At 35.8% G+C, this 25,775-nt stretch overlaps 1 protein-coding gene and 1 pseudogene across 1 annotated transcript; both read right to left on the reverse strand.

The window, feature by feature from the left end:
• Positions 1-25,775, reverse strand: part of LOC142180693 (long-chain-alcohol oxidase FAO4A-like) — a 74,302-nt pseudogene that overhangs the window by 39,207 nt on the left and 9,320 nt on the right.
• On the reverse strand, positions 927-6,920 carry LOC107791392 (uncharacterized). The gene is made up of 2 exons (XM_016613458.2): positions 6,535-6,920; positions 927-2,594 (listed from the first exon to the last, which is right to left on the reverse strand). Exon 2 carries the CDS (start codon positions 2,590-2,592, stop codon positions 1,288-1,290), a length of 1,305 nt encoding a protein of 434 aa, XP_016468944.1. The 5' UTR covers positions 2,593-2,594; positions 6,535-6,920; the 3' UTR covers positions 927-1,287.

Here is a 25,775-nt window from a genome sequence, read left to right on the forward strand (position 1 = left end):
GAGTGTAAGAGTAAGGATCTGGGACTTTGAAGGTGGGCTCCGGTGCATTGTAGTGGGCATCTGTAGCGGGGAATGCGGGATCACTAGAGGATCGGTGGAGGGTAGCTTGTGGAGGGGGTACAAAAATAGGAGCAGATATCGGAGCAGGGTACAAGGTTGTTTTGGCCGGCGGAGCATGAACAGTTTGGGCTGAAGTGCCGAGGTAGTTGTGGTAAGGGGTAAAGCCAGGTGCGTGTTGTGGGGAAAGATCAATGGTATTGGGCATCTGGGATTGAGAGAGTGGGGGAATGGAAGTAGGGTTTTCTGTGTAGTTGGTAGGGAACGAGGGTGGAGGGTGTCCCTTAATCCAGGCTTGATACATTTCTGCCATTTGATGCTTCAACCTCCGGACCTCCTCTTGCAGTTCTGATTCCGACTCAACAATCTCCCTTGGTGGGTCTACAACTCCAGTGTATGTTTCCTTGCTAGCCATGACTGTTTGACGCTTTGATCGGGTGTTGTATGGATGACTTGCCAGGATGCCAACAAACTAACCACCTTCCTGAAACTCTGATAAAGATAACAGAGGACAATAACACGAAACCACCATGTTAGCATTAGGGTATTTATCAAATAATAATATCACATTACGTGCAAGGCACCTAGCAACGATTAACGATTCTAAAATGGCTTTGAGGGTCGCAGGGTCATATGGCATCATCCCGATTTGCTCATTTCAGTTCTTCCTTCTCTTTCTTTTCCAACTCTTCTTATCACCCTTTTCTCTTTTTCTTTCTCTTTTTATTTTTGAAACCAAAATGATTTGATCGAACCCGCTGTAGGTTGCCTACGTATCATGTCCCTCATGAATCAGACCAAGCGTAGTTTTGGAAAGGTGATGGAAAATAAACTAAAACAAAATCATTTTGGGATTTTTCATTTAAAACTTTTCGATATTAAAATACAAAGGGAAATACGATAATAAAAGACCTGACAGACCCAACTACACTACGACAGACTCTGACACTACCTAAAGGACTCGATACTTCTAGACAAGGCACGAAAGTAAAAGACAACATAAGACAATCTCAAACACCTAAATAGAATGACTCCTCAAGCTGCTGTTGAATGTGACTGTCCTGATCGGGATGGTCCTAGGCTGTCCGTCATGCTCAAACTCTGTAACATGCCTCGTAAAGAAACACCGATACTGGGAATAAAGGCCCTGGCGTGTGCCCCCGCATCCTGAAGGCCGACCCTAAACAAATATTTGCCATGCTTCTCCACGTTTGCTACCAATCCCGCCAACTAAGACTTTATCAACTCAAGCTTATCCCAGGGATCTTGGTCCGATGCCTCCTCAAAATCATCTGTATGAACTGCCCGACCCCTAAGTTGTGCTGGCAATGGGGTGCTGACCCCTGGTGGGACAGACTGTAACCAAATCAAGTACTCTTGAGTACACTCGGGCCTGCCAACGTCCTCTACTAATGTATTTTTCTTCATCCTCTTTGCATTGTTCCAGTATTGCACATACCTGATTTCATCATCCACCTTTTTGCTAAAATTTATGATGTGCCTCCGAATATTCAAAGTTGGAGGCTCCTCTTGTCTTCTTCCCAACTGTCGCATTACCCTAACAGGAGTGTACGACCTGACACACTTGAGTCTTATCAGCATCAGGAAAGGCTGCATGAGGCATCCTACCAAGATATGGTCCAAAGGTAGCCAAAAATAAGCCCATAAAACATTCCCATTTGTCCTCAAACCAAGGAACTCAATCCAAGTTGTGACGCCTACTGGGTATGTAAACTTAGGATATTTCATCCTACGCTCGATGCATACCACCCGATCCCTCAAGGCACGGTCGATGGAATAAAGTAAGGAAGCGGTGTGCAAATGCTCCATCATCCACAATTGTAGCAAAAGGTTACTTCCTTCAAAATACCTGACACCTCCCCTAACCTCACTCAGGGCTCGGTACAACTCTGCTAAGATCATCGGTACAACGGTAACGATTTTGCATTGCTTCTCATGAAATAGTACCATTACCACTGACTGTAGACGGGTGCTGATATGCCTCTCATCTAATGGAAAAACCAATAATCCCAACAAGTCAAGGCTGAAAGCTTTGAGGCGACGTTTTTGCCATTTTGCCTTGGTTGTGCAAAACTCATCCCAAAAGACGTCAAAACTATCCTGTGGTCCAAATTTAGTAAACAAATAATCCAAAGATATCCAGGACTGCTTGAGGCATTTTAAATGCTTGTTATCTTTCAAGCCCAGGTCGCTGAGGAATCTTGTCCTAGAGTGGTCTCGGGGAAGTATCATGTCCTTGCCTATATAGCTTAAACGAGTGAGACCAGACATTTCCGCCAAGGTAGGAGTCATCTCACACTCTCCAAATCTGAAAATCAAATTTTGCGGATCCCAATAAGTCAGCATCGCCTCCACTAAATCTGGGCGGGGTGTGATATCAAGAAGGGAAGTTAGGGTGCCCAATTTCTGCATTAACTCATGTTGCTCTAACGATGAAGACATTTTCCACCACTTGATCAACTTCCTAGGAATCTTTACTACCATCAGCACTTTGGATCGAATCAGCGGGTCCATACCTGAATGAAGCAAACATGGTTAGCGACTCGGGGCACTACGTGACCCCACCATATTTCCTAATGGACAAATGCAGGACACAACTTGGCTATATTTACAAAATGGCCTAAGTGGCTGAAAGTGGCTATTAGCGCAAACTTGACAAAGTTGACCCATAATGAATGAGAAATACTCCATTTAAAGCTTACATGACTCTAATATCCCGACAATCATGGTCTTAAAAATTACTTTACGGAAATGGACCCCTTTTTTGTGCAAAAATGGCCGATGCAACCAAATGCGACTAGGGACGCAAACACGACATGGATGGACCTTAAAGTGATATGACACCGAGTTATAAACTCAAGATCCTAAGACATGGGTAATTGAGCCACTCTTGCGAAAATAACCCTATTTTGCAAAAATGGCCGATGTGGCCAAAAGTGGCTAGACATGCAAGATTTGGCTACGACCCCGGAAGCCAAGAACCTAGGACCTACTAGGAATACCGGACCCTATGTGGGTTGCCTACGTATCACATCTCGAAAGACGAGAATCAGGTTTGCGTAGTTCGGGAAGATTAAACATGGGATGAAGCCTTTAAAAAAATGCAACTAATTTGGAAAAACCATTTTTTTTGTATTTTTGATGAAAATTGAAAAATATTATTCTTCTTTTTTTTTTGGATTTTTCTTTTTCTCCCTTTTTGAATTTTTGGGAAAATGATGGAAAATGTAAAATCTTTTTTCTTTTTTTTTCCGGATTTTTTTCATTTTCATTTTGATTTTTGGAAAACTATGAAAAAAATGTGAGTGGGCCCTACTTTCTTCATTTTCACCATTCTTTCCCAAGCATCGGTCCATCAAATGACCTTTTTACCCTCACAGATGCAACATTTAGCACATAGGATGATTAAATGTCATTTTGGGCCACGAGCCCATTTTGACAAAATTTGGATAGACTTCCTACAAAGGGACACAGTACCTGGGACCGAGCCCTACTAGGTCTAAATGACATGATGTAAATAAAAATGACCTAAAGGTTGACCTAAGTTTGGGGTTCACTAACCAAGCAATTCGGGGGATCGTATGGTCGATGGTGGCTGCTCAAGCTTTCCACCCACTCTATACGTCCGACGCCCCCCCCTCCTAAATCAAGGGTGACTCAACAAAGAGTTCGTGCACGCTATGCGTGCTCCGAGACTTGTTGCGGAAAGAAGTGACTGGGTAATGCATATGATGACAGTTATAAAGCAATAAACAAATAAAGCAAAAGCTGTAAACACATAAACAACTAGCAAATAACAAGATATAAAAACATAATAAAAATTAAGTAAAGCTAATGAAAAAGCATAAAAACCTCAACCAAATATTCTAAAAGCCAACAAAATCAAGTACTAGCTCGAACCTGCAAGTCCCCAGCAGAGTCTCCAGAGATGTCACACCCCCCTTTTTAAACAAACCTCTACTTCACTAAACCCTCTTAAATAGATAAAAAGATTTAGTAAAGCTTGAAAAGGGTTTTTCAATTAGAACGTGACAAAAATTGTGTTCAAAAGGAAATAACTCAGAGTCGCCACCTGATATTAGTTTCGGTGTGCCAGGTCATCTTTTTTTTTTGTAAAAAAATGATTTTTCCTTTTAAAACCTTTCAAACTCTAAAACCAAGTCCGAACCAGAGATTCGGGTAAGGGGGTTCATTTGACTCGGAGAGAAGGTGTTAGGCAGTCCCCAAGTCCCGTGAAGATCATGGTTGCGTACTCGATCTAGTTGGCTTTTATACATTCAAATTGAGGTAAAACACACAGAAATAAAATAAACACACAAGAGGCTCGAGGTCGTCCCCAACTAATAAAAGAAAAAATAAAAATAAAAATAAAAATAAAAATAAAAATAAAAACAAAATACTACGCATTCTACTTTAGGCCTCCAAATACAAGTACTTCGGGGCATACTCCGAAAAATATATACAAATCACACAGGGCATTCCCCAGATAATGAACTAAAGAAACGACCTCTTGCCTCGAAAATCAAAATAAAGAAAACTTGAGATTTGCCTACCCAAGTATGGTCGGCCTAAGCATGCTCTTACTAGTCAAAACAATAAAATAATGTGAAAGAAAACTAAGTTAAACTAAATTAATAGCCTGCTGAATTTTCTGTTTTAAATTCTTTAATTTCTCCTACCTCCCGCGACCCATAAGATAGTGATCTAAAATACTTGATTCAAATTATCTACATACGAGGATAGCACTCAACATAGTAGACACATGAAAGAAAACATAGCAACTCAATGAACCAGACAAGAATAATAAAATAAAATAAATCAAGCAGCAGATCAAAGCATGACAAGAGCAAATCTAACTTTAGTTGCCTAATCCCTATTCAGACGTGCCTCTCGTTTTCCGACTCTACCTCACCCCAAATCTCACCTACACGGATCTTATGTGAAAATCATTAAATCATATATCCTCCTCCTCCTCCATTCTATCCACAGAATCAATTCCCTCGCATTTTTATCATGAAGACTCCATTAACACCATATATCCTTATGTTAGACAAACGGAAGCATGAGATTATTTCAAACTTTTAAAGCATTGATTTCATTTTGAACTTTCAGCATTCATTTGATTTTCACACTCTTGAAAAATCAAAATTTCAAGAATGACAACTTGGGCATGTTTGAAAAGCAACAAAAGAAAATTCAGCAGAACATTTCATGTTTAAATTTGCTTAATGTGATAAATAGAAATCGAAGATAAGATAAGTCACATTCAATCTAGCATATCAAACAAGATTTAAACTAGCCACCATGCACGGTCACCTGGTTAACTAACAGAAAGAGAGACCCCAAACTCGTTACAGAATGTGATATAGACCAACTTATCAGCTTAATAATTAAAGCTTTAAACCTCATTGAACAAATGCATGTTCTACTGCTATCCATAGTACTTAATAGATTCTTCAGTAATTATCAGGTGGTAAATGGAATCATGTCCTCAATAGGAGCTCAATTACACACAAAATCTTTTTCATTTCCTCTTATCCTACAATAAACAATAAAGTTCTCAAGCAGATCACTTCCTAATAATCAGGAATGCAAGGAGAGCAAGGACCAGATTCAACAAAGCAATCAAAAGCGCCGGGAAGCTAATTCAAATAAACGTACCAATCTTTACGCTTAGATATACGTATAAGGAGTCGCTAGGGATTACTCAACCTTATCGACACTTTGTGTTAAGGGTAGAAAATATTGAAAGATAATTTAATCTGTTTCGAGTTTACACATAATCTCACAAACAGGAACATCAGTGGCAATGACAAACAGTGACGTGATGGCCTCACACTTTATTAACAATTACAAACCAATTAGAGTTTTCGACAGGTTTCACTTTAAGCAAACAAGATAGACTTCAACATGCCTCAAGCTAATCAAATAATGAACAGAGGACTCCAGCATTCTTCTCATGAGAGCCTATTCAAACAGAAACTAATACCAACTCAACTGCAATGTTTCATGCTCTCATTGTCATGTTCAAAATCAAGCAAACCCTATGATTAAACCTCTAAGTTTCAACAGGTAAGAACAGTTTTACGCCCACCGACACTAACAGGAAAACATTGCAAACATCAAGGGGACTAGTCGAACTAAAACTAACAACAATACGACATTTCAATAATCCATACAACTACCAGCCAATTCCAACTTCAGTCGAGCATATTGGAATCAGTCAGATATGAGATTATAGGAGATCTAAACACATAAACGAAACAGAGCAGATGCACATACCAAAGAAAATTCATCCAAATTCTTCATCAATCAAAATCCAACAATTTGTTTTGATTAACGCTTAAACTTAAACCATTTTTTAAGATTCAAACAAATTCTAATGGCTTATTTTAGGCTCTCGTCATATTCGATCGCATCTTTACGCAGAGATATAGAAAAGAGGGAGGTATGAACCTGATAGATGGGAATTTTGATTAATTCTGCTTTCAATCGAAGACAAGTGAATCTGGAAATGAAAATCCAAAGAGGACAACAGCTACAATGCGACAGGATGCAAAAACCAACGAACTCGAACTCGAACTCGAACGGCGAACTCGATCTCGGCTCAATCAATCTCCATGTTAAAACAAAATTTAAGAAAAGAAGAAACTAAAATATTTTTTGGAATATTTTCTGATTTTTCGAAATGGAAACAAGTTCTAACAAAAATCTAAACTCACTATTTTTATTTTTGTATTTTTTCGAAATTAAATTATGTCTAAAAATTTGAGAATGAAGATGAAAACAGAAGAAGAATTTTTTTTCGTAAACCTTCACTTCTTTCTCCAGCTTCCTCCTCCAAATTTCTGTCTGATTTCTCTCTTATATAATTCGAGATCGAACAAATGGAGGGTCTAGATTGACAGTGATTCAATCTACGACCTCCATTTATTCGATTCCAACTTAGAGAGCAAGAAAATACGTCAATAATGATGAGATTCGTTGGGATTTTGCTACGTGGAAGATGAAACGAAGGGAAGGGGGGACCATAGGGGACCAATGCTTACGTGGAGTGCCGGATTTTTGGTGATTTTCGGCGGGTTTGTGGTGGCTGGGTTGGGCAGAAGTGAGATGAGAGAGGGGTGGATGCGGCTGATCTAGGATGAGTTTTTAGGTTTAAGGTTTCTTAATATTAGGTTTATATATTAAGTAGAGAAGAAATAAGGGCTGTTGGATAAGATAGAATGAATGGCTAGGATTTAAAAAAGAAATGGGGCGGTTCAGCAGGTTAAGCGGACGGGTCAGCTGGGTTGGGCTACTTGGGCGGATTTGGGGGTAATTTTGGGGCAATTGGGCTCAAATTTAGTGGGTTAACTCTTTTAAGTCCAATAATTAGAAACTTGAACTTTTCTTTTAAAAAATAATTTAAAATTAATTATAATTAATTAAAGTAAAACATATCATACTACGAAACAATATATTTTTTATATGAATTATTATATTCGAAATAAGAGTGAAAATCATGGTAAAAACAAAATATATGACTATAAAAATCTTAATAGCCTAAACTAAATAGAAATAAGGTAAAACATGAAACTATATATATATTTATTATTAGTTTTTGTATTTTTCAAGGATTATACTAAAAATAAAATATAAAAACCATGGCAAACTTAGCATAATACTACTATAAAAAAACTCATGAACTTAAAAAAAATAAAAAAAATAAAAACAAAAACACGCATATCTAATAAGATAAATTGAAATTTTCTTCTTCTTTTTTTATTTTTTTTTAATTTGATTTGAAATTAAAAATAAAATAGGCTAAAATTACATAATAATTCAAGTAGATATTTTAAAACATAAAGATACTAAAACTAACTTTAAAACTATGCGAGTCAAAAATTACATGTCTACATCTGCTCGGACCTCGACCTTTTTCTTCTTCTTCATTGGCTCACCATAGTCTGAACATCCAACCATGTCCATAAATTAAGCTATTGTAAGAGGATGCTCTTCAGGTTATATCAACACCGCCAATTTTAAAAAAGAGACGGTTAAATCAAGAGAAATATTTGAGATCATATGCGTGAGAATATGAGAGAATACGACTTATTGGTGAATGTGACTATAATAAACACTTGATTGAGCTTATTGTGTGACTATTGATGTGTATATTTAATATACAAAGAAATAGGAAGAGGAAGGTGATTAACTATACAAGAGAGTTTTGTTTGCTTAGGGAAAAAATGGGTGTATGATAGGTCTAGTTGGTGGAATAATTTTTAAAAGAAAGAGGAGAAAGAAACGGAGGAAAAGGGTCTTAGAATATGGGTGAGTTTATTTTAATTTAGGTGAGTCTTAAGTTAGGCCAATGGAACGATGACACATGGAAATTAATTAATTTTTTTTTGCCTAACAGAGTCTTTGAAAGTTGTATGACGTAAAGTATTGGTGACAAAAAAAATTTGGTTGTCTGAAGATAAAACTTTAATGATGTTTGTAGTGATTATTCAAATAGAGTGCAAGGTCAAAAAAAGGATGAGAAGAACAAGAAGAATATGAACACATACACGCTAGAGGGGGGAAGGGTGGAGGAGAGAGATTTTTTGAGATGGGGGTATTATTGTACAAACTCCAATAGTCTAGGGATAGTTCTGACCTTTTTCCGTTATGACACGTGGTATTAATTAAATATTTTTTATCTATCATGGCCGTTAATCGTAAGGGCATTCTTGAGCCGAAAAGATAATGGCGAGGGCAATTTTTTTAAAATAGGTGGACGGAGGACATTATTGTACCAACTCCAATAGTCTAGGGGCAGTTTTTACCCTTTTTCGTAAATAATAATTTAGAATTAAATAAAGGCTTTGAAGCGTAAAGTAACTTTTTTCGTATACTAAACAGAAAAATATTGTGATGACCCAAAATGGTCATCACTTGTTTTAAAATGAAACTCCGTATTCTGAGGCCTTGAAAACCTCATTTAAAGTCACCTTGATTTGGGTGTGCAGTCCGGGCGCGTAGCCGAAAAGCTTAAATATGAAATCCTGTGAAAAATGATAAAATTTAATTATAAAATGAGTTAATATGACTTCGGTCAATATTTTGGGTAAACGGACCCGGACTCTTGATTTGACAATCCCGGAGAGTCCGTAGGAAAATGTGGGACTTGGGCGTATGCCCGGAATCGAATTCCGAGGTTCCAAGCCCGAGAAATGAATTTTTTAAAAGAAATTATTTTCTGAAACTGTTTAAGGAAAATTGAAATGAAATTTGCTTAGAACATGATGGTATCGGGCCCGTATTTTGGTTCTGGCGCCCGGTACAGGCCTTAGATATGGTTTAAGTCATTTCTATAAAGTTTGGTTGAAAAAAGACGTCGTTTGACGTGATTCGGACCTAAATTGCTAAATTTGATACTTGATGAAGTTTGAGAAAAAGTTCTTGATTTTGAGGTTTGATTCATTGTTATTGAGGTTATTTTGGCGATTTGATCGCACGAATAAGTTCGTATAATGTTGTTGAGTTAGTACGTGTGCTTGGTTTGGAGTTTCGAGGGCTCGGGTGAGTTTCGAGGGCTCGGGTGAGTTTCGGGTAGGTTCCGGGATGTTTTAGGCTTAAAACCAGAAGTTGCAGGTCTCTCAACCCCACCAGTGCGGTTCGCGGTCGACCTTGTGCGGTGTGCGGTGAAGGCTGTGCGGCCGAGGTTGGCTTTGTGCGGTCCGCACAGGGCGCTGCAGTGCGGTCCGCGATCGGTTTCGTGCGGAGCGCGGTGGAGACCTATGCGGCCATAGTCCATTTTGTGCGGTCTGTACAGGGGGTCTGAGAGGCGTATAAATAGACAGGATTTTCAGTCATTTTTCATTTTTCAAAACCCCAAAAACATAAGAGGCGATTTTTCAAACAACCTTCCTTCTCCATATCAATTGTAAGTCATTTTTAACTAGTTTTCTTCAATCATTAATGTCACACCTCCTTTTTCCGCCCCCGCGAGGGTGCGTAGGGAGTTTTCTCCAATTAAAGGACAGTCGAAACGGGATTTGTTTGTTTGTTTCAGAGTCGCCACTTGGGAATTTTAAGGCATCCCAAGTCACCAATTTTAATCCCTGAATCGAGGAGAATATGACTCTGTTTATTATTCTGCGAACCAGAAATCCTGAGTAAGGAATTCTGTTAATCCGGAAGAAGGTGTTAGGCATTTCCGAATTCCGTGGTTCTAGCACGGTCGCTTAACTATTTTTATTATTGGCTTAATTATCTCGATTTTACATTTTTATTGCATGATTTTGTTACCGCTTCTGTTTAGATTGTTTAAAATTAAAGACCCTTCTTCGAATCGAATCACGCGTACGTGTATTCGTTTTATATATTATATATTTTTTAACGTGGGAAATCGTGTCACGCGTACGTATACACAATGATATTGATAATATATTTATTATAAAAATAATTATTTTTTCGAAATTGTGTTTAAAAATAAAATTAAGAACATTCGCCTTTCTTAAATAGTGAACCGCACATCTCGGGTTTTATAAAATTAATTTAATATCCCCCGACGAATTAAAATTTTGGCTCAAAGTTGCGCGAACGCATAATCCGAACTGCCTTTAAAAATGTAATTTAGGCCACGCGAACGTATCCCTAATTTCACAAAATATTCTTGATAAAATTCTCTACAAATTGTTTATTGCATCCACTTATTTTTATATGAAGCCATAGAGAAACATTGATTTAGACGTCTCTATATTTTCTTGAAAAGCATTCAAAAGTTATTATGTGTTCACCGCAAATCTTACTTTACGCGTATGAATTATATTCCTCCAAGCCATTAAAATTTTAAAGAATTAATGATATGAAAAAGAAACAAACAACATGTAACTAAAAATACTACCATTTTTTATCGTGGATACAACATTAATATATCCAAAAATCGAATCGCATATAAAACTGGAAAAAGAATTAATTTGATAAACAAATTAATAGTTTCTGAAGAATTTTCATTGTTATATTTAATGCGAACTCTATTTCTACATATCCTTGACATAAAATGTTGCAATTCGTGCTTATAAATCCCATATCCTTCTCATATACTTGTTTTTAGTCCAAAGTTATAATTATTTAGTTAATTTTTGATTACGAATATTGAGTTTGAGATAAATAAACCAATTCTTATTCTCTACCTATGCGAATATTTGTATACACTAACTCTATATTTTGTAAAAAATCATCGACATTATTTCATACATTAAAAGAAATGAGTTGATCGCGTTCCTAAAATAACTATGCCATTTGTTATTAAGAAAGAGAACTAATCTACCAATTGATTTAATAAGACGACATCATCTAGCCTTAAACAAAATTGGATATTTGACAAAATAAGCTAGTAATGTAATTTCTGGGTATTTCCGTACTATTCTTTACTTAGCTAACAATATCACAAGATTTAATTAATGGCCAATTTTCTGCAATGTTCCCTATCTCAACAATTCAAACAGTAAATGTCATCACTAGTCCTCAAAACATATAAGATTATCGTGGAATTCACTACTCCAGAAGGTTAATTAGTTAACAGTTTATCATGTCAAGTATAATACTATATTAACCAACTAAAACAAAACTGAAACTTAAACAACTAAAATTTGATTGAACAATATTTTTAGCAACAACAAACCTATTTTAGGATTTAACAACAACAACAAACAAGTATATTTAGATTTCTAACTTCAATCATATTGAACTTAAAATCAATTCTAACAACATTACAACAAACAATTCCTATATTAAACTTAAACAAGATTATGAGACAAATTCAAGAAATAATCATAAATGATAAACAAGAAATCAAACTATACAAAATTCGGATTCAAGATCATCCAAACAAAGTATGAACATGAATGAATCTATTTTAACACAACAAACATGACGGATTAAACAATTAAATCAATTTATTTCCTTTAACACAACTAAATTCTTTTAGACAAATAACAAGATCGACGAATAAACAATTATGAATTTAAGCTTGAACTTAACAATATTAACAATTTCTAACAATACATAAACTCATGAAACAAATTGAAGAAATAGTTAATTAAATTTCAATTTGAATCTAACAAACATCAAACTAACAAATATTCACTTAAACAATAATACAAACATGAAATGAGTATGAAAACAACTAATTACACTTCTATTTTGAAATCTGAAAATTAATTTAACAAAACAACATGAACACACTAGAAAATTATTTCAACGATGAATCAACGAACAAGACAAGGATTAAATCATTTAACGATTTTGGATCCGAAAAATATCAAACAAAAATATGAAACAAAAATAAAACTTAGAACAACTAACCGGAGATGAACAACGACGAACTCGAACCATGTATGGACTGTTTTGACAAATATCAACCAAAGCTCGAACAAAAGCTTGAACTCGACTTTATTAAGTAACGTCGAAATAGTAGCAATAATTTACGCGAAACAAAAGCAACGTTTGGTTGTTTGTTCGGAGAAGATGAAGCAGCCACAGCATCGTGGCCATGGCGGAAACGTGAGCAGCAGCACAGCGAGGGAGACGACGTGAAGCAGCAGCAATCCGAAGCAGCGAGCAGCAGCACGGCGCGGACAGCCATGGACGACGACATGGTCGACGTCGAAGCTCGTCCATGGCTGTGTTCGTTTGGTTGTTCGGTTGAGACAGAAGCAACAGCGACGGGGCCTCGAACAATAGAAGGAACAAACAACGGGCTGGTCGACGCACAAGCAGAAGCAACTGGTGGCGACGACAGACTGTTTTGCCGGAGAAGATGAAGCTCGACCAAACGACGACGAACTAGAGCAACAATGGTGGACGAAGAAGATGAAATGCTTGGGTAGCAGCTGTTTGGACGATGAGGGTGTGTCGAAGAAGAAGGTAAAGGGCAGCCATGGATGCTTGGTTGGAGCTTTGGAGGAAGAAGAAGAAGATAGGAGAGGGGGGCAGATGGTTTAGATTTTTAGGGTTTTTTCTTCTTCTTTTAATTTTTGTTTTGTTTTGTAAAATGTAAGACAAAGGGGTTTGGGTCTTTTGGGTTATGGACTGGGTCGACCCAGTTAGAAATGGACTGGGTCGTAGGGAAGATTGGGCCATTTTTTGGGCCTGTGGCTTAAAATTGAAGAAGAGGCCCAATTCCGACTTTCTTTATATTTTCGCTCTCTTTTCTTCTTTTATTTTTCTAAAACTAAATTATAAAAATACTTAAACTATTATTAAGAACTAAATTAAGTTATAAAAGCGCAAATTAACCCAATAACAATTAACGCACAATTAAGTATTAATTAAGCATAAAATTGTATATTTGGACATTAAATGCTAAAAATGCAAACGATGCCTATTTTTGTAATTTTTAATTTTTGTAAAACAAATTTAATTACTAACAATTGTAGAAATAAATCCTTCATGTAAAATGCGACATATTTTTGTATTTTTTTTATTAATTTAGCAAATAAACATGCACAAGCACATACAAATAATTATTAAAAATATCACAAAATTGCACACTAAAGAAAAATCATTTTATTTTTGGATTTTTTGGGAGTAATTCTCATATAAGGCAAAAATCACGTGCTTACAGCTGCCCCTCTTTGCCCGGAGACACGAAGGGTTTTCGTGCAAAGATAAAGCGAGCGATTTTTGCCCATCCGAGTACTCCGTGTGAAGCATTTTTTTTTTGAAAAAGATTTGACCGAACCTTTGCTTCAAAGGTTTCCTACATATCCTGGGCTAAACAGGAATCAGGTCAATGTAGTTCGCGAAATTTTGGTAGCTGGGACTACCGTTGGACTGCAATATTACTGTTGTTGCATGCTATTACTACTGCTTACCGATCTCCTTGTTACACCGTGCTTAAAAGAAAACAAGAAGCTAAGCTATACTGCAATTTTTCTTGTTGCCTTACTTTCTTGTCTGCTTGCATTTTTTTCCGGTGCTTTTTATTCTTTTTGACACATGCACTTGAGTTTGTGCTGTGACCTCTTGTTGCAACCTTCTGTTTCCCGGTGCCGGGGAATTTTATTGTTTCCTACTGGGAATTCCTATTGTAACCCTCTGTTTTTATTGTCCTCTGACTTGATCTTGAAATGTATGCCTCTGTTATCTGGGCGGGCTCCCAACTTCAATACTTGAAAATTAACGACTTGAAATGTATGCCTCTGTTATCTGGGCGGGCTCCCAACTTCAATGCTTGAAATGTAAAGACTGAATGTGTATGCCTCTGTTGTCTGGGCGGGCTCCCAAATTCGACTCTTGAAATATAAAGACTGAAATGTATGCCTCTGTTATCTGGGCGGGCTCCCAACTTCAATGCTTGAAATGTAAAGACTGAATGTGTGCCTCTGTTCTATGGGCGGGCTCCCAACTTCAACAACTGAAATGTAAAGACTGAAATGTATGCCTCTGTTATCTGGGCGGGCTCCCAACATCAACAACAACTTTTCAAAATAAGCGTCATTCCTCTCTTCAGGCGGGCTCCTGACTTCATCAACAACTTTGAAAATAATCGCCATTCCTCTCTTCAGGCGGGCTCCTGACTTCAATCAATACATCGCCATTCCTTTCTTTAGGTTGGCAAGATTTCAACAACTTTTAAAAATGCCTTTCCTCTCTTCAGGTGGGCTCCTGACTTCAACAACAACATTGAAAATAATCGCCATTCCTCTCTTCAGGCGGGCTCCTGACTTCAACCAATACATCGCCATTTCCTTTCTTTAGGCTGGCAAGATTTCAACAACTTTTAAAAACGCCTTTCCTCTCTTCAGGCGGCTCCTGACTTCAACAACAACTTTGAAAATAATCGCCATTCCATTCTTCAGGGGGGCTCCTGACTTCAACCAATACATCGCCATTCTATTCTTCAGGGGGGCTCCTGATTTCAACATAAATCGCCATTCTATTCTTCAGGGGGGCTCCCGACTTCAACCATTTTTTTTTCAATTCAAACTTTTTTTTTTTAAATTATCCTAGGAGAAAATTCATCAGACTAGGATTTGATATCTTATCTTAGGAGAAAGATTCATCGGACTAAGATTTGATATCTTATCTTGGGAGAAAAATTTCATCGGACCAAGATTGTGACTCTAGGAGATAAATCGTCAGACTAGGTCCATTTTGTTGTGATCTTAGGAGAAAGATTCATCCGACTAAGATTTTATTATATTATCTTGGGAGAAAAAATTTCATCAGACCAAGATTTTGACTCTAGGAGATAAATCGTCAGACTAGGTCCATTTTGTTGTGATCTTAGGAGAAAGATTCATCCGACTAAGATTTTATCTTGGGAGAACAATTTCATCAGACCAAGATTTTGACTCTAGGAGATAAATTGTAAGACTAGGTCCATTTTGTTGTGATCTTAGGAGAAAGATTCATCCGACTAATATTTTATCTTGGGAGAAAAATTTCATCTGACCAAGATTTAGACTCTAGGAGATAAATCGTCAGACTAGGTCCATTTTGTTGTGATTTTAGGAGAAAGATTCATCCGACTAAGATTTTATTATATTATCTTGGGAGAAAAATTTCATCAGACCAAGATTTAGACTCTAGGAGATAAATCGTCAGACTAGGTCCATTTTGTTGTGATCTTAGGAGAAAGATTCATCCGACTAAGATTTTATCTTGGGAGAAAAATTTCATCAGACCAAGATTTTAACTCTAGGAGATAAATCGTCAGACTAGGTCCATTTTGTTGTGATCTTAGGAGAAAGATTCATCCGACTAAAATTTGATATCTTATCTTGGGAGAAAAATTTCATCGGACCAAGATTGTATCGGGAGGTAAATTCATCAGACTAGGACTTTTTTATCCTAGGAGAAAAATGTAAAGATCAATGATTTAAGAAACTTACCTTTGCAATTTCTTCTTTTCTTTTCTTTTTCCTTTGCGTTGCTTTGTTCTTGCTTGCTGGGGATAATACCATTGTCTCCTTTCTTCCCCTCCTTCAAATTTGTTTTTTTTTATTTTTTATTTTTTTATTTTTTATATTCTCTCAACACAGCCGGGGATAAAAGTGTTATCTTTTGGGATAACGTTGTTGAGGATAATGCTGCTGGGGAATTTTATCCCTTTAAATCGATGCTTCATTCTTCTGGAAGCTGCTGGGGATGATAATGGCTTTTTGCTTTTCTGAGCACAAGCGTCATCCCTTTATTCTGTCTGCTGGGGATAACTTCCTCCATTGAAACTTATTTTGTTGGGGCAACACTGGTTCAAAGACCACTTCCTTGGTGTTATCTTTATTCTTCCCCAGATGGGTACCTGATTTTCCAGAAAATTTTCTAACTGAAAAGAAAATTTTCTGCCCCAGTTTGACAATCTTTCTTGTGGCATGCATTTCCGACATCAATGCCATTTCCTTTACCTGTTTTAACTCAAACAAAATTTGTTAGCTTAAAGCGTGGTAGTTGGTTGTGATACTCCACTGGGATGGCTTTTCCCTTTCTCCTTCCTTGCTCTGCATTCCACAAGGGACGATGATGATATTATTTGCTGGGGATAATCCTTTTATGCTGGGGATATCCCTCTTCTTTCGTGACATGGCTCGGAAACTTGCATTTTCCCGACTTTTTAGTCTCGCATGAATTTCTCAAATCATGCTTATTGCTCTCATTATTTGTCCATGGGCCTTGGCCTTGAGGTTTTAATAACCTTTGATTTCGGCAAGGATATCCCTCTTGACACTCGTCGATCCTTTTGTCAATTCCCTTTTGCTGGGGATATCTTTCTTGACATTGGCCTCGCGCTTGTTCCTTCCTGACTATATCACTTGGATGTATTAGTCAGATCTTATCTTGGAAAGCTGATGGCCTATTTTGAAGTCATTTCCCACTGGTTCTGACCAAACAGACTCTACTGGGGAAATTTCTATGAAAGGAAAAGATAAAAGGGAACAGAATAAAAGACAACGGAAAAATATGACTCTTTAACAAAAGAAACTATAAATAAAAACCTATCAAACGCAAATACTGACTCTAATGGTCATGACATGCACATGTGGCCTATCCTCCATCGTCAATCGTCTTTCAAGATCTTCCCTTGACTATCCTCCATCTGATTCCCAATCTTATTCGACTTGTAGTGCCCAAAAGGTTTTCACCATCAAGTCTCTCTCATTTTGGTTTTTTCTCTCAGCTTTCATCGCCTTATGGTGTCCGTGAAGATTTTCACCGATAAGACTCTCTCATTTATATCACTTTCCAGTTGGGGATTTGGAGTGTTGCCGGTATGACTCTCTCTGTTGAAGATTAGAGTTCTTTCTGCTGTGGAACAGAATGTTGTGTTCGCCGGTAAGACTCTCATTTGTCTGACTTGGCATCTTTTGCAGACTGATCAGAAGGTCTTTCTTTGGACCGTAATGTGGTTTTTTTGGATAGGCTTAGAAATAAAGGGTATTAAAGGCTCAAAAACAAATCAATTTGGGGTTAAAAATTACAACCTTCGAAATCATATTTGTTTATAACAAGCGCAACCCTTGCCTCAGTTTCTTGCTTGGGGATTATTTATTTATTATATATATATATATATTTTAAATTTTTTGTTACACTATGCACACCATGCACATTATGCACACTATGCACCCTATGACCGAACCGTGAGGCGCCTACGTATCCTCTTTGAGGAATCAGGTCAAACGTAGTTCCCAATTCCTCTTTTTCATTTGACTTTATTTTGTTTTTTTGTTTTTTCATTTTTCTTTTTCTTTTTCGTTTTTTTTTTGATTTTTTTCTTTACCTTCCAGGCTCGTATTTCCTAGTCATTGCTATTGATTCTGAACGAGGGGTATGAAAGAAAATAAATAAGGCTCAAAAAGGGGTAACGAAGGATAAAGTGTTTAGGTAGCAGAATAAAATGCCTTCGTCATTCCAGTCTTCAAAACATGCCAAGTGCAAACAACATAATTGAACATAGACTTTTAGTCTCTTCCGATGGTGCTGGACTTGACAATTATGTTAAACACTTGCTTTTAATTTGTCATTTCTAAGCATTGCTGGGCGACACTCTCACTCTCATGCACGACCCTCATGCCAATTTGGCGAATCTTGCATTTAACGGTTTTCTTTATGTTTTACTTGCCCCAGTTCCACATGACTCGGGCTTCAAATAATCTCAAACCGTTCTGATTTCCTTTAAATGCTTTGAGCACCTTCCGAGGGTTTTATGATTAACTTTTAAGATTAGGCCCAATATGTGTGCATGTCATGTCACGAGAATCGGCGCTGAACAAAAAATGATAAAAGGACTAAACAAAAGATGACTGGAAACAATAAAAGACCGGCTTTTGTATTAGACTACCGGCGAAATGGTTTGAATAATAAAACAAACAAAATAACCAGAATAAAATCCTAACACAGCCTTAACAAAACTTAAACAAACTGATATGACAAACTGGAAAGATAAGAAGGTTTGACACAAGACAATATTCGGACTACAACCCTAAGGATAATCCGGACAACAGAAATGACAACAAAATAAGACACCACCAGCTTCTCTTTTGCTAACCAAGGAACGGAGCGTCCTCCCACTTTATCAAAATTGGCATCTTTAGCCACTGAGCTTTGCATCAGTATTGTCTAGACCATTTCCAACTTCGATATCATCAACCTTAGTCAACAAGTCCTAATAGGATTTGAGTGTTTCTGTTATCAAGCTTGATCCCCGCAAAGTGTGCTTTTAGGTCTTGTAGTTTCGGCTTACCACAAACAAACCACCTTCTTTCTTTGCGATTCAAAACAGGTTAGAATGGACTCAGTCGGTCCTCATTATTAACAACATTTTTTTTTCATTCTCTTTTCTTTTTTTCGATTTTTTTTTTCATTTTTTTGTTGTTTTTTTTGTTGTGGTCGAATCTTATGGAGATTGCCTACGTATCATGACCCCGCATGAATCAGACCTTGCGTAGTTCGGACCAATAAAAGATAAACAATAAACATTTTTTTTATCAATTTTCATATTAAAACAAATTGGGTTTCAATGGTTTGAAGATGACCTACAAACTCGAAAATCAAACAACCCACATATTTTAATCAAAAGATTTATAACCTTAAAACAAATGACCGGCTTCCTTTCTCCGTTTGACAAATGCAACCGAACGGTTATTTTTGCAAATGTGGCCCCTTCCAAATTTTGAGGCCGGAGAGGATTATTTTACGACACTTTACAAACTTGTTTATTCTTTTACGAAAATAGCCTTTCGACAATTGAAAGATACTCTAGGGCTATTTCGGCAAGAACGGTTTAAGACGTGGTCAAAGCTGGCTCGGCTTATTTTGACCAAAAATCCAAACGGTATTCACCTGACCGTTGACTCTTTGTTTTTGTTTTTTGTTTTTGTGTTTTTTCTTCAAATTACAATAAAAACCGGGTATTGCAAACACGACCCTTCAGCGCCTCGGGGACGAAGATTTTTAAGGCTGTGTGGGTCAATTGGACCAAATCTTAAAAATGACCCAAAGGTGGTTATTTATGCAAAGTCAGCCTTCCGGCGTCCCTTTCGGGAATATTCGGCTATGTCTTGATAAAACAGCGTCACCCGACTTCTTTATGACAAAATTAAAATTTGACATATTATTTTTGGCTATTTTTTAGCAAAAGGGGAGGTTGGACACCACCCGACTTATTTATGACAAGATTAAAATTTTGACACGTTTATTTATTTATTTATTTATTTATTGGTTTGGCTATTTTAGCAAAAAGGGAGGGTTGGACCCGATGAGGGTTGCCTACGTATCTCACATCCGGTGAGAATCAAACCAGCGTAGTTCGGGCCAGGTCATGAATAAAGTAAGTAAACTAATTTTAAATTATTATTATTTTTGACTTTGTAAAAGAACTGCTTTAAAAGAAGAAAGGAAGTATATTTTTTTTGATTAATTTCTTTTTGAAAGAAAGACTTGTAAAAATTTCTTTTCTTTTGATTCGAACTTTGAGAATTTCAAAAGTAAAAGGAAGATATTTTTTCCTGAATTTTCATTTGTTTTTTTTCTTATTCTAAGAAGAAAGAAAATATTTTTTTTTTTGGAATTTTACCTTTAATAAAAGAAATGCTTTCTAAAAAAAATATTTTTGAATTTTCTTTTCAATTTTCAAGAAGAAGGAAAATATTTTCGAATTTGTTTTATTTTATTATGTATATATATATATATATATATTAATAATTAAAAAAAACTTTCTAAAGAAGTCAATAATGGAAAATATTTTTGGATTTTTTGTTTTGAAAATTGGGAGTCTAAACAAAACTTTTCTAGACTTTTTTGGCAGGACAAATATTTTTGCAACAAATAAAGATATATATACATTTTTTGAAAATAAAGAAAAACTTTTTAGATTTTTATATATATATATATATGCAACATATATATATATATATATATATATATTTGCAACAAATAATAAAACCACTTTCAACGCGACTCTTTTTATTTTATTATTTTTATTTTTATTTTGGTATCTAAACAAATAAATAAATAAAAACCCATTTTAAAAACAAGACTCTTTTTCATTTTCATTTTCATTTTTTATGGCAAGACAAACTATTTTTTTTTCTAATTTGTTTTTTTTTTTAAAAACAAGACAGAACAACGACTCTTTTTTTTTCTATTTTTCCTTTGCTTTTAATAAAACAAACTAATAAAACATTTTTTTTTCATTTTCTCAAAATTTCGGCACAGTTTTGAAAGTTATTTGTGCATTGGTTTTTTTTCCCCCAAAAATAAACAATCAATTCCCTAACCGCTATTTTTTTTCAATTTTAAAATATTATTCCTGATATTCAAAAGTCAATCAGCACACAAGTACGAATCAAATAAATGCGCAAGTAGGAGCAAGTAAGATGCATCAGGATGATCATTTTCATTTTTTGGTACACCTGTCCTAGACAGACCCAACCCCTGTGTTGAGTTTCCAAAGTCAAATGCACGTGATGCAAACAAACGCTCCTACTAGGGATCCGGCATGAAGCTGAGTTATTCTAAGTGAAAAAACCTGAGGCATATTGATCTAGCCCTGGCTTACCCAAACGGACAGTTTGAGCCGAAGCGGGGGCAACGTACCGGGAGCACAAAAGTCTACCCGGCCTAGTTACTTGTCCCAACTTCGTCTTATTTGGTATGACTTTAACAGAAAGGTGGGCCACGCGCACGTGTGCACCATAAATTTAGAAGACTCAGAAAGAAGGGGGTTTCGTAGCAGTTGTATATATTCATAATTCAAACAATATTAAAGCGGTAAAAGTGTAATTTAGCACATTGGGCATATATCATGTAAAAAAATCAGATAATAAATAAAGCCAACTATAACAATTATTTTAAGCTCGAATTCTTGAACCCTGAACCAGAGGTTCTGGGTAATTTATCCCCAACAGAGTCGCCAGAGCTGTCACACCTCCTTTTTCCGCCCCCGCGAGGATGCGTAGGGAGTTTTCTCCAATTAAAGGACAGTCGAAACGGGATTTGTTTGTTTGTTTCAGAGTCGCCACTTGGGAATTTTAAGGCGTCCCAAGTCACCAATTTTAATCCCTGAATCGAGGAGAATATGACTCTGTTTATTATTCTGCGAACCAGAAATCCTGAGTAAGGAATTCTGTTAATCCGGAAGAAGGTGTTAGGCATTTCCGAATTCCGTGGTTCTAGCACGGTCGCTTAACTGTTTTTATTCTTGGCTTAATTATCTCGATTTTACATTTTTATTGCATGATTTTGTTACCGCTTCTGTTTAGATTGTTTAAAATTAAAGACCCTTCTTCGAATCGAATCACGCGTACGTGTATTCGTTTTATATATTATATATTTTTTAACATGAGAAATCGTGTCACGCGTACGTGTACACAATGATATTGATAATATATTTATTATAAAAATAATTATTTTTTTTCGAAATTGTGTTTAAAAATAAAATTAAGAACATTCGCCTTTCTTAAATAGTGAACCGCACATCTCAGGTTTTATAAAATTAATTTAATATCCCCCGACGAATTAAAATTTTGGCTCAAAGTTGCGCGAACGCATAATCCGAACTGCCTTTAAAAATGTAATTTAGGCCACGCGAACGTATCCCTAATTTCACAAAATATTCTTGATAAAATTCTCTACAAATTGTTTATTGCATCCACTTATTTTTATATGAAGCCATAGAGAAACATTGATTTAGACGTCTCTATATTTTCTTGAAAAGCATTCAAAAGTTATTATGTGTTCACCGCAAATCTTATTTTACGCATATGAATTATATTCCTCCAAGCCATTCAAATTTTAAAGAATTAATGATATGAAAAAGAAACAAACAACATGTAACTAAAAATACTACCATTTTTTATCGTGGATACAACATTAATATATCCAAAAATCGAATCGCATATAAAACTGGAAAAAGAATTAATTTGATAAACAAATTAATAGTTTCTGAAGAATTTTCATTGTTATATTTAATGCGAACTCTATTTCTACATATCCTTGACATAAAATGTTGCAATTCGTGCTTATAAATCCCATATCCTTCTCATATACTTATTTTAGTCCAAAGTTATAATTATTTAGTTAATTTTTATTACGAACATTGAGTTTGAGATAAATAAACCAATTCTTATTCTCTACCTATGCGAATATTTGTATACACTAACTCTATATTTTGTAAAAAATCATCGACATTATTTCATACATTAAAAGAAATGAGTTGATCGCGTTCCTAAAATAACTATGCCATTTGTTATTAAGAAAGAGAACTAATCTACCAATTGATTTAATAAGATGACATCATCTAGCCTTAAACAAAATTGGATATTTGACAAAATAAGCTAGTAATGTAATTTCTGGGTATTTCCGTACTATTCTTTACTTAGCTAACAATATCACAAGATTTAATTAATGACCAATTTTCTGCAATGTTCCCTATCTCAATGATTCAAACAGTAAATGTCATCACTAGTCCTCAAAACATATAAGATTATCGTGGAATTCACTACTCCAGAAGGTTAATTAGTTAACAGTTTATCATGTCAAGTATAATACTATATTAACCAACTAAAACAAAACTGAAACTTAAACTAATAAAATTTAAATGAGTAGAAGACATCCTTATAATTCCAAACTTCATTTACTTGCCGTGTTGAAGCTTTTCATGACATGAATTTACAGATATGTACTTGATATTGGAAGCAAAAGAAAATGAAGATGAGAATCATCAACAGTAATAACAGTACAACAGCAACAACTGCCCAGCAACAGTAACAACCCAGTAACAGACCGGTGGAGTAGTAATCCCAAAAACAAAAGCTTTAAGCTTTAAATGAAACAACAACCATTAATACTAATTTCAAACAAAGAAAGAAAGCAGTAGATTTTTAGTTTTTATTTTTATTTTTGAAAGCTTAAATATTTTTCGGAATTTTTCTCTCTTCTATTCTCTGTCCGTTTTTTTTCTCTCTATCTGTGTGTGTATTTTTTCTCGTATCTCTTCTCTCTGTATTGTCTCTATGATTTCAAGACTTCTTATATATAACCCATCCCATAAACCTTTCAATTAATTAAAATCCATACTTTTTCTCTACCCAACCCATTATCTTCCCACTCATCCTCATTACATTAAATAAACATATCACACCACCCCATTATATTTTGTCCCCCATGCCTATATTAAACAAGTACAAGATTCCTCCCCATTATATTTTGTCTTGTCCCCCCTTTATATTAAACAACTATATCACAACCCACCCCATTTCATTTTGTCCCCCATGCTTCAAATAAACAATTACAAAATGTATAATTCCTAAACTACCCCTCACGACCTTACTGAAATTACCAAACTACCCATCAACGTACTACAAATTACCAAACTACCCATCAACGTACTACAACACATCATTTAATCAAACTAAACCAAAATATAGACAATATGGTTAATTTCTAACAATGTTCAAACAACCAATTTCATGAACATGATTTCTTCAACATTTCAATAACAAATCACATGAACATGATTTCAACCACAAATCATATGAACACAAATTGAACAACCAAGAACAACTAAAATTTGATTGAACAATATTTTTAGCAACAACAAACCTATTTTAGGATTTAACAACAACAACAAACAAGTATATTTAGATTTCTAACTTCAATCATATTGAACTTAAAATCAATTCTAACAACATTACAACAAACAATTCCTATATTAAACTTAAACAAGATTATGAGACAAATTCAAGAAATAATTATAAATGATAAACAAGAAATCAAACTATACAAAATTCGGATTCAAGATCATCCAAACAAAGTATGAACATGAATGAATCTATTTTAACACAACAAACATGACGGATTAAACGATTAAATCAATATATTTCCTTTAACACAACTAAATTCTTTTAGACAAATAACAAGATCGACGAATAAACAATTATGAACTTAAGCTTGAACTTAACAATATTAACAATTTCTAACAATACATAAACTCATGAAACAAATTGAAGAAATAGTTAATTAAATTTCAATTTGAATCTAACAAACATCAAACTAACAAATATTCACTTAAACAATAATACAAACATGAAATGAATATGAAAACAACTAATTAAACTTCTATTTTGAAATCTGAAAATTAATTTAACAAAATAACATGAACACACTAGAAAATTATTTCAACGATGAATCAACGAACAAGACAAGGATTAAATCATTTAACGATTTTGGATCCGGAAAATATCAAACAAAAATATGAACAAAAATAAAACTTAGAACAACTAACCGGAAATGAACAACGATGAACTTGAACCATGTATGGATTGTTTTGACAAATATCAACCAAAGCTCGAACAAAAGCTTGAACTCGACTTTATTGAGTAACGTCGAAATAGTAGCAATAATTTACGCGAAACAGAAGCAACGTTTGGTTGTTTGTTCGGAGAAGATGAAGCAGCCAAAACATCGTGGCCATGGCGGAAACATGAGCAGCAGCACAGTGAGGGAGACGACGTGAAGCAGCAGCAATCCGAAGCAGCGAGCAGCAGCACAGCGAGGACAGCCATGGACGACGACATGGTCGACGTCGAAGCTCGTCCATGGCTGTGTTCGTTTGGTTGTTTGGTTGAGACAGAAGCAGCAGCGACGGGGCTTCGAACAACAGAAGGAACAAACAACGGGCTGGTCGACGCACAAGCAGAAGCAACTGGTGGCGACGACGGACTGTTTTGCCGGAGAAGATGAAGCTCGACCAAACGACGACGAACTAGAGCAACAATGGTGGACGAAGAAGATGAAGTGCTTGGGCAGCAGCTGTTTGGACGATGAGGGTGTGTCGAAGAAGAAGGTAAAGGGCAGCCATGGATGGTTGGTTGGAGCTTTGGAGGAAGAAGAAGAAGATAGGAGAGGGGGGGCGGATGGTTTAGATTTTTAGGGTTTTTTCTTCTTCTTTTAATTTTTGTTTTGTTTTGTAAAATGTAAGACAAAGGGGTTTGGGTCTTTTGGGTTATGGACTGGGTCGACCCAGTTAGAAATGGACTGGGTCGTAGGGAAGATTGGGCCATTTTTTGGGCCTGTGGCTTGAAATTGAAGAAGAGGCCCAATTCCGACTTTCTTTATATTTTCGCTTTCTTTTCTTCTTTTATTTTTCTAAAACTAAATTATAAAAATACTTAAACTATTATTAAGAACTAAATTAAGTTATAAAAGCGCAAATTAACTCC

The sequence above is a fragment of the Nicotiana tabacum genome, chromosome 5 (genome assembly GCF_000715075.1).
Source record: "Nicotiana tabacum cultivar K326 chromosome 5, ASM71507v2, whole genome shotgun sequence".
Taxonomy (NCBI): domain Eukaryota; kingdom Viridiplantae; phylum Streptophyta; class Magnoliopsida; order Solanales; family Solanaceae; genus Nicotiana; species Nicotiana tabacum.

What these genes read in the sequence shown, in the direction of transcription:
- LOC107791392 (XM_016613458.2), bottom strand. Translation starts at nt 2,592, where the DNA reads ATGGACCCGCTGATTCGATCCAAAGTGCTGATGGTAGTAAAGATTCCT.